The sequence below is a fragment of the Aplidium turbinatum genome, chromosome 1 (genome assembly GCF_918807975.1).
Source record: "Aplidium turbinatum chromosome 1, kaAplTurb1.1, whole genome shotgun sequence".
In the NCBI taxonomy this organism is placed as follows: domain Eukaryota; kingdom Metazoa; phylum Chordata; class Ascidiacea; order Aplousobranchia; family Polyclinidae; genus Aplidium; species Aplidium turbinatum.
The window spans coordinates 2,751,300-2,767,535 of NC_137472.1; the positions used below are offsets into that span (position 1 = coordinate 2,751,300).

A 16,236-nucleotide genomic window follows, 5' to 3' on the forward strand; every position below is an offset into this window, starting at 1 on the left:
CAATTGGTTTAAACAAGAAATAACAGTTCGCGCATCAGTACTTGCACAAGGAAACGCGAAAGGAAAACGAGAAAATTCGTCCACAACTGTTAACATGTATTTGTTCTTGGACACAGACGGCATAGGGCCTTTGAAATCTAAGCTCAGTCGCTCAAACGGCTGGGTAGCTTTAACAAGATGCGCATTAGGTGGTTTATAAAAGTTAGGTTTGATTTCTGCACATACGCTGCAGTTTTGCACCGTTTTCCGAACGTCGTCGACAGAATAAGGTAGATTTTTAGTTCGAACAAAATGAAGCAAACGAGTTATACCAGGATGGCATAAAGATACATGAATATCGTGTAGCACATTATTATGCATCGTAGCAATGTATGCTCTGGACAGTGCATCGGGAGCGGAGTTATATTTCCCAGAGCGGTAAACAATGTCAAAATTGAACTCACTTAGTTCCATGCGCCATCGTTGCACTTTATTGTTTATAATTTTGTTATGATTTGTGTTTGAGTACATAAATGAAACTGACCTTTGATCCGTCACAACCGTGAAATGACGACCACTTAGGAAATGCTTCCATTTTCGTACTGCTTCGACGATCGCTAAAGCTTCCTTTTCTACGCTGGAATATCGAATTTCACTCTTGTTAAGCATTCTCGAAAACAAAGCTACAGGGCGTCCTTGCTGATTCAGCGTTGCTGATACCGGTACTGCGTTGTCGGATGCGTCGGTTTCAAGCACAAACGGGAGTTGTTCATTTACTGTCCCAAGAGTAGCAATGCTCAAATCTTTTTTCAACGTGGAGAAAGCTTGTATTGCTTGCTTGTCAAGTGGAAAAGTCTTTGACAAAACCAGAGGTTTAATTTTCTCCGAGTACTGAGGAATCCACTGCGCATAGTAAGCAAACATGCCTACCACGCGCTGAAGTTCTTTAACAGTGTTAGGAACAGGCATTTCAATAACTGGTTTTACTCTTTCAGGATCTGGTTCTACCACACCTTTCGAGATGCGATATCCCAACAATGTTATTGTTTCTACGCAAAAACTACATTTGTCTTCATTAAACGTTAGATTACAGTCTTTTGCAGCACCCAGAAAAACTTGAAGATTTTTATCGTGCTCCTCGCGCGTCTCACCACACACCGTAACGTCATCAAGATAGGCAAATGTTCCTTTGCAAGCATATTTCGAAATGATTCCATTGGTAACTCGTTGAAAACAAGGCACTGCATTCTTAACCCTTACGAGGTTGGGCTCCCTGGAGTCTTGCTCAGTTTGGGGGGGGGCTGTCGATTCTTCTTATGCTTTAGGAGTGATATCTCTGTTATTTTTTAAGGTACGGTTTCAAACTTTGGGATTCACTTTGTAAAATTATTTACGCTGAGCATATCCGAAAATTAAACCTATGTGAATTTTAGAACTGCTCATAGACGTTGAAATGTTGAGGTGACTTATGACTTTTGGATTATTTTGCGATTAAAGCGATTGTAGCGTGAGTTTACACATTATTTTTTGATAGAGTAATGAAGAACATGCATTGCAATGTTGTGATTAAATTTTTTTTACATAATCTCAATTTGAATCTATATTTTTCATGCAAAATAATAACTTTTCCCACGCTCAAAATAAACCTCGCTACTTGACTAAAAGAACAATGCTTCATCTATTACATGCAGTAATGAGATTTCTGAACGCGTGTCACACCAATTTGGATTATGATCTTGTGACCTCGGTTCCAAGAACAGCAACTCCTACGCTTTATTAACAAATGTAGACCAGCTGAAGAAGCAGGGTCGCGTTTATCAAATACTATTATGTAATCCACGAAACGAATGGAAGATCATGCAACAAAAAACGCGGTTTAAATGCAATGTATTGTAGTTGCAACAGCGTCTCTCAATGTAAGTTCAATGTGAACTCGGCTACATACAAGGCTAGTACTAGGAGTAAGATTACCCGATAAAGTCGATGATGCTCTACGTAAACAGAAGTCAGAAAGAAATTCAAAATAAAACAGTTACGGTTCATTAATAAACAGAACGTCACAACGCTTTTCACCAAAAGGAAAATCTGTAATGCCTCGGGTCATTTTCTTGTGGATTCAATAAGCTCTCTAAGATTCATATGCCACACACTAAAATCCAAACAATATTTAGATTTATTCAAAGTAGTATTTATTATGCGTCAAATCATTGTGAACCTGGAGAAATACTTTACAAAGAATTAGCTGCCTAATGGGCGTTTATGCGATAAAAATGTCAGTTTGGCAGCAAAATATTGATAAGTATTTTGATTTGGTTACAGCAATACCGGACTGCAGCAATTGGCACAAGGCTCTTGCAGCAACGTTTTTCAACTTGATTCAATGGTAAAGCAACCTGTGTTCTGTCAGGTTATGTACACACAAGTTCAGAAATATTTAGGAATATGCAATGAGGCACATTGAAATTACAAGTGGCTGCACATTTACAGTTCGATAATACGAGGAATTGAATACAAGCTAATACAATCATTTCGACGTGGATTCAACATTGCAAGACAATGTGAACATGCGCGGGTTTGCAATTAGATTACTTCTCTTCTATCCTTGTTTGTATAAAAGTCATAAAATCAGTCGTTGTATCCGTGCTAAAATTCAGCTATGCTCAAACCGCATTATATTATATTTTCTAAATAGAAAATGGATTTGTAAAATATGAATACAATACTGTTTCAGCATATAAAAATGCTGAATTTTACATCCAGTATTACGATTAGTTTTATGACCCACTTTTTATACAAAGAAGGATAGATGATTTTGATAAGCAATCAAATTGCAAAACCGCGCATGTTTACAAATATTCAACGTCTTGATATGTTGAATCAACCTAAAAATAGCTATCTGTCTAATGAAAGGAAAAACTTTCATTGAGCTCCGCGTTTTATTTAGGCTGTGGTTGAAGCCAATGTTTATAAAACCGCAATCATTCAAATAGTTTATTCTGCCCAAAAGCAAGCTTGACATACTCGTGTGGAATGTGCAGGGCATAAAGGCTTTTCACAGCACTGACATTGGCCACGGTTTTTTGGTAGTTTATTTTTTCTGGCTTTGGCACCTTCTCCCATAATAGCGTGTTTGCATACGTCGCATCTACGTCGTGTCGACGATAGTTGGGGCAGAGTGGCCCTTCTGCCGCTTGGAGTTGTTGTTGAAGGTTGTTTCCCTATTACTGCTTCAATCTTATGTATGGTGTGATAGTTCAGGCCCTGGAGAGAACGCGACTTTATGAATGGCTTCACGAGTTCCATGGCCAGTTCCCAACCGAAGTCGAAGGATTTTCGCTTGCGTGGATCAGTCCCTTCATTTAGTGCTAAAACTGTAGATGCGTTGACGCGGCAAGTATCCAAAAAATAAGCAAACGCAGTAGTTGTCCACCGTGGGGACTTCGCTTTGCACGTGAATGAACCCATCCTTTGGTCGATGATATCGGTGCCACCCTTTGTGAAGTCGTAAAGCTTATACAAGCCTGGCTTCTTTTTGCCGTCATCCTTGGTAATCCCCAATAGAGGTTGCATGGTCGTCAACATCAAAACATTCCGCATGCCAGAACTCTTCGTTTTTACTACATACGAATGTAGACTAAGATCAGCCTCACTCGTCTGCCAATAAATTTCGTACGAAAATTTCTCCCTACCACTCACTTGCTTCACTTCCAGGGGTATTCCTCTACGTATAGCGTTGAGGGTTCCCACTGACGTTATACCCCTGTCAAGCAACCATTGCGCGAGTGGTATGGAGGTGTACAAGCGGTCATACGAAATATTCCGACCTTGAAGGTCACCGTGTTGTTCCAGGCTCATCACCATTCCTTTTACCACTTCTTCTGTTCCACGAACGTAAAAATGAAATGGCTCTTCCTTCGGTTTACCTGAATAGACCGATGCCGTAAATGTGTATGGGAATCTGCTGGCGTTTACCGACTTGAACAGAAGGCCATATTTCGCAGGCTTGTTTGGATTATATTGCTTGAAGGCAATTTGTGTCCTCATGGGGTATAGCGTTTCGTCCAACGACAAGTAGTCACCTGGAATGACATGTTTGCCGCAGTTTTCGTTAAACATTTCGAAAATGACTCGAAATGCGGCAAACCGGTCATTCTTCCAACGTTGCGGCCTAGTATTTTGGTCGTCAAACGAAATGTTCGAAAGTAAAAATTTAAAGCGGTTCTTGCTCATTGTTGCACTAAACACGGGATGCCCTTGCAGTTGATTGAACAATACATCCGTGGAATGACCAGCCTGTCCTAAAAGCCCCCGAAAATACCCCAATCCAACAAAGGCCAGCATCTCCTCGTTGTTGGTTGGGCCAAAATAGCAGTACCTGCTGTCATGTAAAATTCTCTCTGGCAATTGAGAAATGAGTGTGGCAATTTTTCTATTTGTTTCTTGAACAATAATGTTCAAAATGTTTAAAGAAAAAATAGTTCCCATGCTTGCCGAGGAGTCTTAGCTTCTTTGGCTTCTCCTCTAACACCAGTCGGGCCAGATATAATGTTAGCCCAGCCCCTTCTCCCATTGTGCACCGGTCTCGCATTAGACCAAGTAATGCTGACGCCGCCCTCTTGTCTGTTCTATGGCTTTTCTACAAAAGTTGTATAAGACTTCAGTGTGTCGGGAAACTCAACAGCATCGTAGTTGTTCATGTCGAGATAGGAATCTATGCTGTTCACCAGTCTTTTCGATGTTATAATCCGTCGTGGTGGCGCAAACTCCGGTTGAACATCGCCCATGGAAGGTAACTGGTCGTCAATCTCGATCGGAATCGCTGTTGCGGAAGTTGACGGAGAAGAATCCGCTTCTTCATCTGAATCGGAGTGCCATAAATCCTCCAAATCATCCGCCTGGCTTTCGTCGTCAGAATCCAGTAAAACATGTTGCAATATTTCTTCAGCACTGAATCCTTGCCTTGCCATGTTTTATTTAAAAGTGAAAAGGACGTAATTTTTTTAATAATGGCGTTGAAATACTAAAGAAAATGTATAATGAAACAAATTGTTAGTCACGTAGAAACTAGTTAGAAAAAAACTTTTACACAGAATTATAAAAGTCAAGAATAAACCAAAACTTTGCAATATAATAAATTGTCAGACCGTTGTCAAAAATTGTGAAGTGCACTTTACATATTTACTGATGATGAAACTATATGAATGCTATGGTTATCTATGGTGATTCAGATTAGCTTCTTGAGCAATGCTTCACGTTTATGATAAACTACACGTAGAAGGGAAATTCAACAGGCGTTTGCACAATTTCGTCGTTTAGCGACGTAGATTCGACGAAAGCGGCATAATAATTATTAGGCCTACCTGGTATCAATATTGGCTGTTTCTGCAATGTTACGTTATGACCATGAACGCCACGTGGCTTGAAAAACAACATTATAACGCTGAATGAAACCATGTGCATGAAGCTGATAATTTATCTAATAAAATAATCTCTGATGTAAATTCAACGATTGGGCAATGGTATGTCTCAACAAAATTACCAAATATGCATATTCCATCATTTTGACGGCTAGAATGCATTGTTGTACCTAAACCGAAAAATATAGATGCGCTGTTCATTCATAATTTTTGATATTTGTTTATATGTTTAGTGAAAATAAGCTGTCATTCTTGTTATTATATTGAAAATTAAAAAAAAGTTTGCAAAACGTCTATATTACCATGAATGCGGTTTCATCTATTTTGATTGTCCCTTGCTGTAGGCGTACTTAGGCAAGTTGTAATTATCACAATCTAACTTTTCCCAACTATGAGCATTATATCTCGATGCGCATTTGTGTATTGTGTAAAATTTTGATGGTGTCCAAAAATCAAATATTATTTACAAAATAACTCGATCTCTTAGAATATCCTCATATGTCACATCAACAAATACTTTCCTGACTTACAAATAGGCCTAACTAAGGTAATAAAGAAACATTCTACTAACGGACAATTCAGTGATAAAAAAAATCCAAAAGTTTGATATTTCTTGCAAATGCAAACAATATAAGTTTTTCATAACAAGATGAAGTTCAATAGCATTACAAGAATTCCATCACCATAATTCAAAAAGAACCTTTCCATTACTTGGGTTGACCCTTGCAATTAATCCGCATATGGGTTATGTTATGTACCACTATAGTTCACCGTACTGCCAATTGCCTAAAGCATGAAAAAAGTTGCATCTGTCTGCGGTTATAAGTTATATTTTTTTCTAAATTGAACTAAAACAGCTATTCGCATTATGAAACAGTTGGATAAGTGCCATAAATCAAACTATGAAATAAGTTTGTTTCCCTATAAAAACGCCTGCCTGCAAGATGATACCATGTTCATAAAAATTACTCGATGTAGTCTGCATAACGCAATATACTTTATGATATTATATTTTCTGATTATACATTTCCAGTCCTTGTCACAGACTGCATAATGCTCACTCATTCACTTTCAATGTAACTGAAAATAGTTGTTAGATAAAACCTATATATCACACGCGCTATCAAGTAAAAGCGTTCTATTTTACATTGATTCGATTGGCTCAATATGAGATGGCTACTTCTAAACTACACTTATGAAGGCAGAGTCTGCAATGACTTGAATTTTTGCAGGTGTTACCTACAATAAATAATGCGATTAATCGAATACAATTCTCACACAACTCGTGAATATGTCTAGTCAATCAGCGCTGACATAATGCTGGATGATGCATTATTGTTTATTGAATAATTTAGTAAATATGCGTAACTTCATCTGTTTGTTATTGTGAGACGAAACTAGGAAGAATGGAAATAGAAATGGATAAAATAAAGGTATTTTTATTCAATGTAAACGCGCTGCCGCGTGTCATTATCTAACTAAAATATCTCTCGCCGCTAGCCTATCTCGATTCACCGTTTTCTGACGTCACGTCCATTCGACAACAAACGATTTCTTTCATGCATTCTCAGTTCAGGTTGGCAGTTACCCGCCTTTCCGTCGATTCAACATTGCAAGACGTCACATAAGTTCATATCTTTAGTTTGGTAAACAGAGATAATATTTCATTGTGACATTGCTATGTAAACTTATATTTCACATGAGACAACTTGACAAGTAAATATACAAGTTTTCACAATTTACGACGAGTTATAGCACATGGAAATGTTACGCTACAATTGCTTTGGGAGGTACTGCATTGTGGTTTAGTTTATCAGTGACAGTGAACCTGGTACAAGAAGCCTCGAATATATTGATTCAACTAAGCTGCATCACGTATAAACGTGGTGGAACGATCGTCCTTTTCACAAAAGCGTGATGTTCTGGTTTATCCTACACAAATGAGAAGCGTATTGCATTTCAAATCGTTACATGTCGACTTGGAAATAAATGTTTACAAGTATATGTGAGAAGCTTTGGGAACATCGACGCCTTTTCTGCTTTTGATAGTGTGTCGGACAAAAGGAAAGATTTGAAACCAAAATCATGATATGTTACAGCGCAGCTTCTACAGTAGCTAAATTTCTAATTATTCAAAAAAGCGTTGGGGCCCAAACAGTAAAATCTAAAACCAGTCCACAACGTTGAATATGTCACGAGAAAGGAAAATGCAATCAAAAGAAACCAGCCAATCACTTTCAATACTTATCTCACATTTTATATCAAATCTACTCCAAATGACGCTGAGTCATTGCAATAACGTTGTAGCCTATGCTTTGTTTGATTGAAAGGACATCATTTTCTGCGAAAAACAATTGTCGCGCTAGATGTATTGTCACCAAGTCTTATGTTTAATTTTATGCAATTTCAACCGCAAGCGACGGTAAATCATCGTATCAAAGTTGAAGCTTTTCCTGTATCGACGTCGCTTATAAGCCGTGGTGAGAACAAAAGATCCACGCATTCTGCCAATTTCCTTCACGCTGTGAAGCAGTTAGGATTAACGAGACATGGACCAAATTAATTACTTTCATCCAACTGGTGGGAAAGTTTTGAACAATAGAATATGAAATATTTCAGAGGATGTGCTGAGAAATGCCTTATATCTCTCAATTTATAACCTTTATTCGCTCAAAATTTCAGCTCAATAGAGGTGAATGAAAGTTAGGAAAAGTCAAGAAATCTCGTAGTCGCAGCCTCAGTGGTTTTAGAGATACAACTGTTGATGCAAAAAAGTTGAATTGACAGCCCCCCCCCAACCTTCAAACAGTTGGCCAAACGGAATCATTTTAAAGTGATACAGCTGTCCGTTGGCTTCAAAGGCGGTGTACTCTTGTTCTTCAGGCAGCAAGGGAACTTGGTGATAAACGCTGCGTAGATCCAGAGTAGAAGACCATTTGTACTGAGAAACATTATCTATAATGCTTTGCATGTTCGGAATCGGGTAGGCATCGAGCAAAGTAAATTTGTGTACTGTTTGGCTGTAGTCCACGCACATGCGTTTTTTATGGTTTTCATTTTTTACAATTACCAATTGAGCACGCCATGGTGACGTGCTTGGTTCAATAACATCATCACGCAAGAGTTGAGCGACTTGATTCTTAATAAAACTTTGATCAGCTTTAGAATATCGACGTGATTTGGAAGCAATTGGGCAACTGCAGTCTCCTGTCATATGATCAAATAAACGTACTGGCATTGGGCTCCTCAAAGATTTTAAGGCCCCAAGGTTCAAAGGTTGTTCAGATCCTCCAAAGTTAAAATTTACGCATTTATGCTGTTGTAAAAACTCACGTCCAAGAATTACGTCCCAGAGTAGTCCGTCCATGACACTGAATTTCACATCAGCATAATCGCGATCCAGGAGTTGTAGAGTTGCAAAGCAGGAGCCTCGAGTTTTCACTGATGAGCCTTTTACAGCTAAATCCACATGCTGCTCGTCACTATAGCTTACTTTCAAGTTAGCGCGATGACTGAATTCATGGCTTATGTGGTTGTTTTGGGCGCCCGTGTCAATAAGGCATTTAGCTAGTTTTCGATTGATCTCAATGGATACGTTTACGTTTTGATCTGATTTAGACAGCGATGTGAGAGCTGACAAGCTTGTTGATTGACATGCAGCGGTTGCGTTACTGCTGGTCGAACGGCACACATTAGCGAAGTGGCCTTTTTTGTTACATTTGTAGCAAATCTGTTCTTTGGCAGGACATTTGTCTCTGGGATGAAGTCTTCTGCCACAAAAGAAGCATTTTTTCTGCTATATTGCAAGGCAGTCGCTTTAGCGAGGTGGCGTTTTGTTGCTGGATTGGGAATCCCAAGAACGTGACTCGCACACAGCTAGAGAATCATTCAAAGCTTCGCCGCCAGGGGGCATAACGTACGCTTCGGCATTACGTTGGGCATCATAAACCGACCGAGCTTTTTCAAAGACTCTTTGTAGTTCCAAGACATTGTCTTCAAGAAGTCTTTGTCGGATGTAACTTGAAGTAATTCCCGCAATAAAGGCGTCCCGAATGGCTGCTTCTTTGTTTTGAGCTGCAGAAACTGCACTAAAGTTGCAGTCAGCACTGAGCTGTTTTAGTCTTTGAAGAAAACTTTCCAGGGGTTCGTCCACTTTTTGCCTGCATGTGTTAAGTCGGTGTCGCGCAAAAATTTCGTTGATCGGTTTATTGTAGAGGATGTCCAACTGAGCAATGGCGTTATCGTAAGTGTCACTTTCACTGATGTGCGCATACACATGTGACTCTAGTAAATTTACTAGGATGTCAAGCTTCGCTTGCGCATCTGCACCCTCAATCCTTGCTATGTAGTTTCGAAACGTCCGTTTCCAATGTTGCCACTTTCTTGAGGCTTCCGGGGAGTTTGTGTCGACCCCAAACACTTGAGATTGCATGAACTTATGGATAGCTATTATTTTATCAAAATGAAGTAAACTTAATTCACTTGTACAACAACCTTGCAAAGGCTTTAATAAAATAGAAAGCAACTACATCTGCAAATAAAAGGAAACATAAATAACTGCTTCCGAACGTACACAATGCTGCAACAACAGAACTGAATGAATAAACGAATGAAGAAAACGTAGAACCAAGGCGTGTAGAAAACAAGGCAACAATTAACTGAGCAGAAAGCTTGAGGGACAGAGCGCCGTGCTCAGAAACACACGACAAGCCTATGCTCATTTAATTGTTTTTATAAACTTTATCAAAAATTGATAGAATTTTTGCGACCGTTGACCACTGGCCAAATGTGTTGCAACAGTGCCTTGTGAGATTTCATTAAAATTGCCAAATTTCTCAAATTTAACATTAAATCCGCCAACATAGCAATCCTGTTTGAGCCTCATCCTGTCCGGTCGCATTTGGCTTCCAGTCCAGATGTTATTATAGCGACGTCCACGGGGAGTGCAACAAATGAACAAATGAATTGACCAAAACAGTTACAGTATCAAATGAACAATATCAAATGAATTGACCAAAACAAAACAGTATCAAATGAACCAAAACAGTTACAACTTAATTAAGTTGAGACACTAATCTACAAAACTGATCAATCCCCTGTAAATATTACGACGTCAATCATGATCAGTTTATATAGCAGGTGCCTTCGTTTGCTTTATTTTAGGTCACAGATATGGTATTGATACATTAATGTGAAAAGTAAATTAAAACCTTTTTCTTTGCATTCGCTCTTGTTTCAAACCATATCAGCTACCCATTATTATCTCAAGTATAATTTAATATTTTCTTACAAAATTATTACATGTTACAAAATTTATTTTTTCAAAATCACATAAAATTTACACCAGAATAGCACATTTTTATCCAATAAAAGCCGTAATTATTATCATAGCACCCCAGAGTAAGATAAAGAAGTTGACTGTAATAGTGGAAGGGATCAATGAAAGGTGATATATAGTCAAATATCTTTGCTTATTATTTATAATTAGTAATGTCATTGGAGCAATATCGTGATTCAAATTGTTTGATTCGTTACCTCGTTCAATTTCAGTTTTGATTTAAGACGTATCACCGCAACTAAATGCGATGGACGTTTCGAATGCTACTTTGGTGAGGATGAATGTGGAGCTGGCTGCCCTGGTGAGTTGCAGACATGGACAGTTTCGACATAAATTCATATTTAATTTGATTTGTTTATTAAATTATCACTGAAATCGCATATTCCCTTTTGAATGAATGTTTGTTCAAGTGAGCAAAAAATCATTAACTTGACAAACGTTGTTCTGCATAAGCAATGATCCGCTAGACCAGAATGTCTAAATGTCTAACTTCATGTTATGAGTCATAACTTATGACGTTGTTTGTTTTACAATTTGGGTAAAAATGTTAAGATTTTAAACGATATAGGCCAGGGATATCTACAACTACGGGATTGCTAACTAGAAAATAGCTATGGCAGGAGCGGGCCGACGCCAAAATCACCACATTGTAAAGATACGAAGCAATCAGGAGGCACTCAGTCATCTATGTACAAGTACAAAAGTGTACCATGCGACTAACTGTATATTTATGGAATATTCAAGCTTTCGTCGGCATGTAGCCATCAGACTAAAGAAAGCTCTACCATAAACGTTAACTATGAATATGGTAAGCAATAAGAGAAAACAAAGTGGGTATGCATCATAACAGGAGTCATAAATTCAAATTAAAACGTGTGCAGTAGATATAAAGCAATAAAACAGATAGTTTTCTTGTAGTTGCACAAAATAAAGCACAGAAAGACTACCCTAAAACACAACAGAGCAATAGCGTGGTTGGAATAGCGAATACAGTAAAGACGTATAATATCCAAGCACACACAGACATTAGTGTCAAAATAAGCGTTGACAGTGACTAGCTCGTCTGCAGACCACTGATAACCGAGGAGCCTAAAAGGTGTGATAATATTGCGTGAACTCCAACTTTCATGACCCAACACCTGAAAGCATTCTCGCTAATGTGGATATAATGCTAGCTAAGCAAGAGCCGAAAAAGTACTGGTATCGACTGAAATCAGCTTTGAAAAGCACTTCAGTACTCCATACTTCTCTCAAAATGTATTGTTGGTACCAGACTAGTAGCGGTACCGGAAAAGTACTTCCCACCTTTAATCGCAATGAATTATAACATTATGCACAAATAATACTGGATAGAAGTCTGGTGACAATTATGCGCATTATACATATAGTGTGAAAAAAATGAAAAATACAAGTTGAATACAAATGATATGTGAAGACATGTAAGCATATTTACTACAACTTAAAATTAGCTGTTACTAGAAGCTTTTGATGTTAGTTTTCGGATTTTTCGAAGCAGTTTAGGTTGTGGTGTATCAACAGTTGGTTGACAGTTAAAACGTTTAAGCTGATTTTCTGAAAAACAATTAAAAGCACATTGCACAATTAATTCAAAATTACAATGCCCAGTAGAACATTTTGTATTTAGTACACTAACAAGAATCTTTGATGAGCATAGCATCTTTCTGATTGCATCAACAAAGGCACGCTGATGACTGTATAAAGATAAAAACTTTCTCATCATAGAAGGATCATTAATGATGGCCTGATAACACTGAGCAGCCAGTACAGTTGTCCCAAAGCAAAATTCAGACGGAACAAAGTATCCAAATTTTATAGGCTTAGCATATCTGCACTATGGTGATTGTTTCTTTACATACTTGCTTATGACTATACACAAGCCCGCAACCAGGGGGGGGCATTGGGGGCATTTGCCCCCCCCCAAATTTTTTGAAAATTTTTTAAGTGTTCTATGCAGTATGAAATGTACTATGAACGTACGTCGTACACGTACAGCCATACTGTAGACTCCAGTCAGTTTATGACTCCAGTCGTGCCAATGCAGTTCGTAGCCTACAGATGTTGTATTTCATTTGTAATCGACTGAACACATTACTGTATTATCGTAATTTTCTTCCTTTGGGTAGTCATAGCTAAATGAAAAAAGGTTACAAATGCTAGTTTCCTTTAATGCTGTAGGTTACTAAACAAAAACGTGATTGACATAAGTTATGATCACTGAACCGTAACATGGTAGTGCCACACACTCTATCAATGGGCGTGGACATAAACATAAAAATGACACAATGCATCATTTTTAATGTTTGTTCTTTGATAAAAATTAAATGCCCCCCCCGAAAATATTTGCTGGTTGCGGGCCTGACTGTACATATATACCTTTAAAACAAGTTTTAACAGAAATTACTTTCCAAATGTTGGTGATAAAATTAATGTATCAAGCAGTTTCTGAAAATGCTGAACAAGCTGTGCTGTAATATTCCAAGCCACAAACAATTGATTCATTGAAAACACCTGCATGCCAAAAAATAACTGGTCAATGGTCACACAAAAATACTACTAAAGCATTGACATGAACACAAACACACACCTTGCACATGAATACATAAAATTTATCACCAACTATGGCTGTGTAATACAATACAGAATTAGGCTCTTTGCAGTTGATTACATGTTCTTCAAGTTTTTGAAGAAGTTACATTGAATGCATTTTCTACCACTGTACATTTGTACAATACTATAATACATTTATAAGAACACTAACCAAACACCTACTGAGAGCATGTAGTGGAGATGTCCGTGAAATGCTGCTTGGATTTAATGAGGATTTCTTCAGTTTGTTAGCAACCTTTAATGCTTTGTATTCTTTCATAGCATACAGGCGAGACAAATGATGAAATTTTGCAACACGTGACTGACCAAGCAGGTGCTCATGGCCAGTACAAGGGAGATGCATCCTTTTCCTTTTTACAAAATTGTTGTAAATATTCTTCAGATTATGAGTAAAATAAAAAAATAAAAACAACTTTTCCTCTTTTCTCAATGGATGCTTTATGCTGTGCGAAAGCTTTCCACCACAAAGATCAACCAACAACTTCCTATAAAACAAAAAGTACAGATTAAAGTGGTGAAAATGGTATACCGTATACAGCAATAGATGTCACTTTTTTTTAAACAAAAAGTTGCAAAAGCAACAGGCAAAATTTTGAGTTTTTATTTCATTCAGATAACTTAAGAGACTATCGAGCATAGGAGAATGAAAGCACAATAAAACATTTTATTTAAACAATTATATAAATAGCTTACGTAGTAGCCTAAGTACCCAAAAAAATTACTATGATGTATATAATTAGAAAAATGTTATCTTACCTGTTGCAGACATGATTGTCTGCAGATACAGCAACTACAAAAAAGATATCATTCAGTGCAAGCATCACACGTTCAAACCAACTCTTTAACAAATTAGTGTCAATTTTTTCTACTGGAATGAGACAAACAACATCTTTGTACTTTCCACTTATTGATTGGACCATAAATGTCAATACAGTTTTTGCAGGCTGACCTTCTTCAGTCAGACCAATGAAAGAACCACTAGCATATTCAACACGCAGAACACACATATGCTTGAACTTCCAATGCATCAGAAACAACAACAGAGGATAGAAGTTTGGGTGCAAATGTGGAGTCTTCAGAAATGGCAATGTAATGAAACTGGATATTTGATTCTTTGAAAACAACGACATAACCACTTGGTAATACTTCATTCTGAATATTTGTCTTAAATGAAGCAAAATTTTTGATCACCTCTTGTTGGAACAAATTTTGATTTTGTTGTTCAATGACAGAATCTTCTTTTTTCAACCTGGCAGATGCAGATGATGCAGTTTTGCGAGGCACAGAACTTGCCTTTGTCAGATACTGGGGTAAAGCCAAAAAAACATGAGGAACTGCAACAGATTTTAATCGCTTTCTTTGCAATTTACTGGAACCCCGTGCTTCCATTCGATCAATTCTTGTATCACAAGAATCCGTTACAAAGTCATTCTCATGAAAATGCAGGGAACAGTACTCTGGATGACTCTGTGACAATCTAATCTTTCCTCGGAATTACTTTTATTTATTTTTGTTCTAGCTCATGTTCTTTAGGAAACTTATTATATAAAGCAATTTTCTCTTTACTGTCATCCGTTTTATAACCAGTTTTACAACCTGGTACACAACATTTATACACCATCTTTCAGTTTACATTAAATACAGATAGAAACTTAACACTGTAATTTAGCTGAAAGCAATACACATGGATCGATAATGGTACAAGTAGTGTAAATATTTTTAAGGTAGGCTGTCATGAAATATTTTTACTGGCTATCGGTATTTTTAGTAAAGTGACAGTTTCACTTTACTGGTGACTGTCACACAAAATTCTTGAAGTCTAGTTTAACTAGGCCTAGCCTACTCCAGAAGCTGAACTGGCCTTTCCTGTCTGCTCGTTCATAAAAACAAGTGATACCTACTGCCATTAATCAAACTTGTGATCAGGTCAGCACCTTCAGTGAAACTTGCCTAGTCACTTGATTATCAAGGTACCGTACCGGTACCGTAGCTGGTGAGAATCAGCAACAATGTTGGTACTGGTAAGCCTAATAACCCCATAGTGTGAGCATGTACTGATGCAACCTGCCATCAACTTAGTAGAGTAGCCTACGGCTAGTACATGCTGGCAGGCATAGGATTGTTGTAGTAGTAGGCTACCATACAAAAAGTTAATGGCATTTAATGCCGTATAAAAGACAAGGGGAAAGTCCATTTGCATTGTGAAATTAGGCTACAAAAATAGATGTTTCTACATAGTTATAAATAGCCTAGACTCAAGTTTTTAAAAATTTTGACTCAGCAGAAGTATCAATGTTAGTTAGCAGGAAAGTTTATATCCTAACTTGCATATATTGCTTCTGCTGAACCCCTAGCCTAGCACACCATTTTAGTAGCCAGCTAACTTAAGCAAAGAAACATTACAAAGCTTTACATTTACTTGCTTTACTTAATTAAATCATAACCAAGAAACAGAACTAATTCTGCAGTGACAATCTAATAAGCACAGAGTTATGAACTCCCTGGCCAGCACACTGCAAACTTGCAAAGGAATTGAGGAAACACTTCAAAGTTCAAAAATACTGTCGGCCCGCTTATGACAAAACTGCTGAGTCATTAAACCAGGGTTGCCAGATTGATAAAACAAAAAAGGCCAAATGCATCCCCAAAAAAGGCCAAATTATAGAAAAAAAGGCCAAACCTGAGGTTCTGTTCGCTTTGTTGAAATCAGTGGTGTTTTTGCACTTACTTTCAACAACAAATTAGATAGTATATACCGTACCCAGTTTCCAGAGGTGGGCAATAGCGCGCTACTTTTGTAGCGCCGCTACTTTTTTGGTAGAAGTAGCTGTAGCGGCGCTACTTTTTAGTTGGAGTAACGTCTGCAGTAGCGGC

At 37.8% G+C, this 16,236-nt stretch overlaps 1 protein-coding gene across 1 annotated transcript; it reads right to left on the reverse strand.

Annotated features, from left to right (window-relative positions):
* Positions 1-9,213: 9,213 nt before the first annotated feature.
* On the reverse strand, positions 9,214-9,828 carry LOC145781595 (uncharacterized). Its single transcript, XM_082593269.1, has one exon. The coding sequence runs from the start codon at positions 9,826-9,828 to the stop codon at positions 9,214-9,216; it is 615 nt and encodes a 204-aa protein (XP_082449395.1).
* Positions 9,829-16,236: the final 6,408 nt, after the last annotated feature.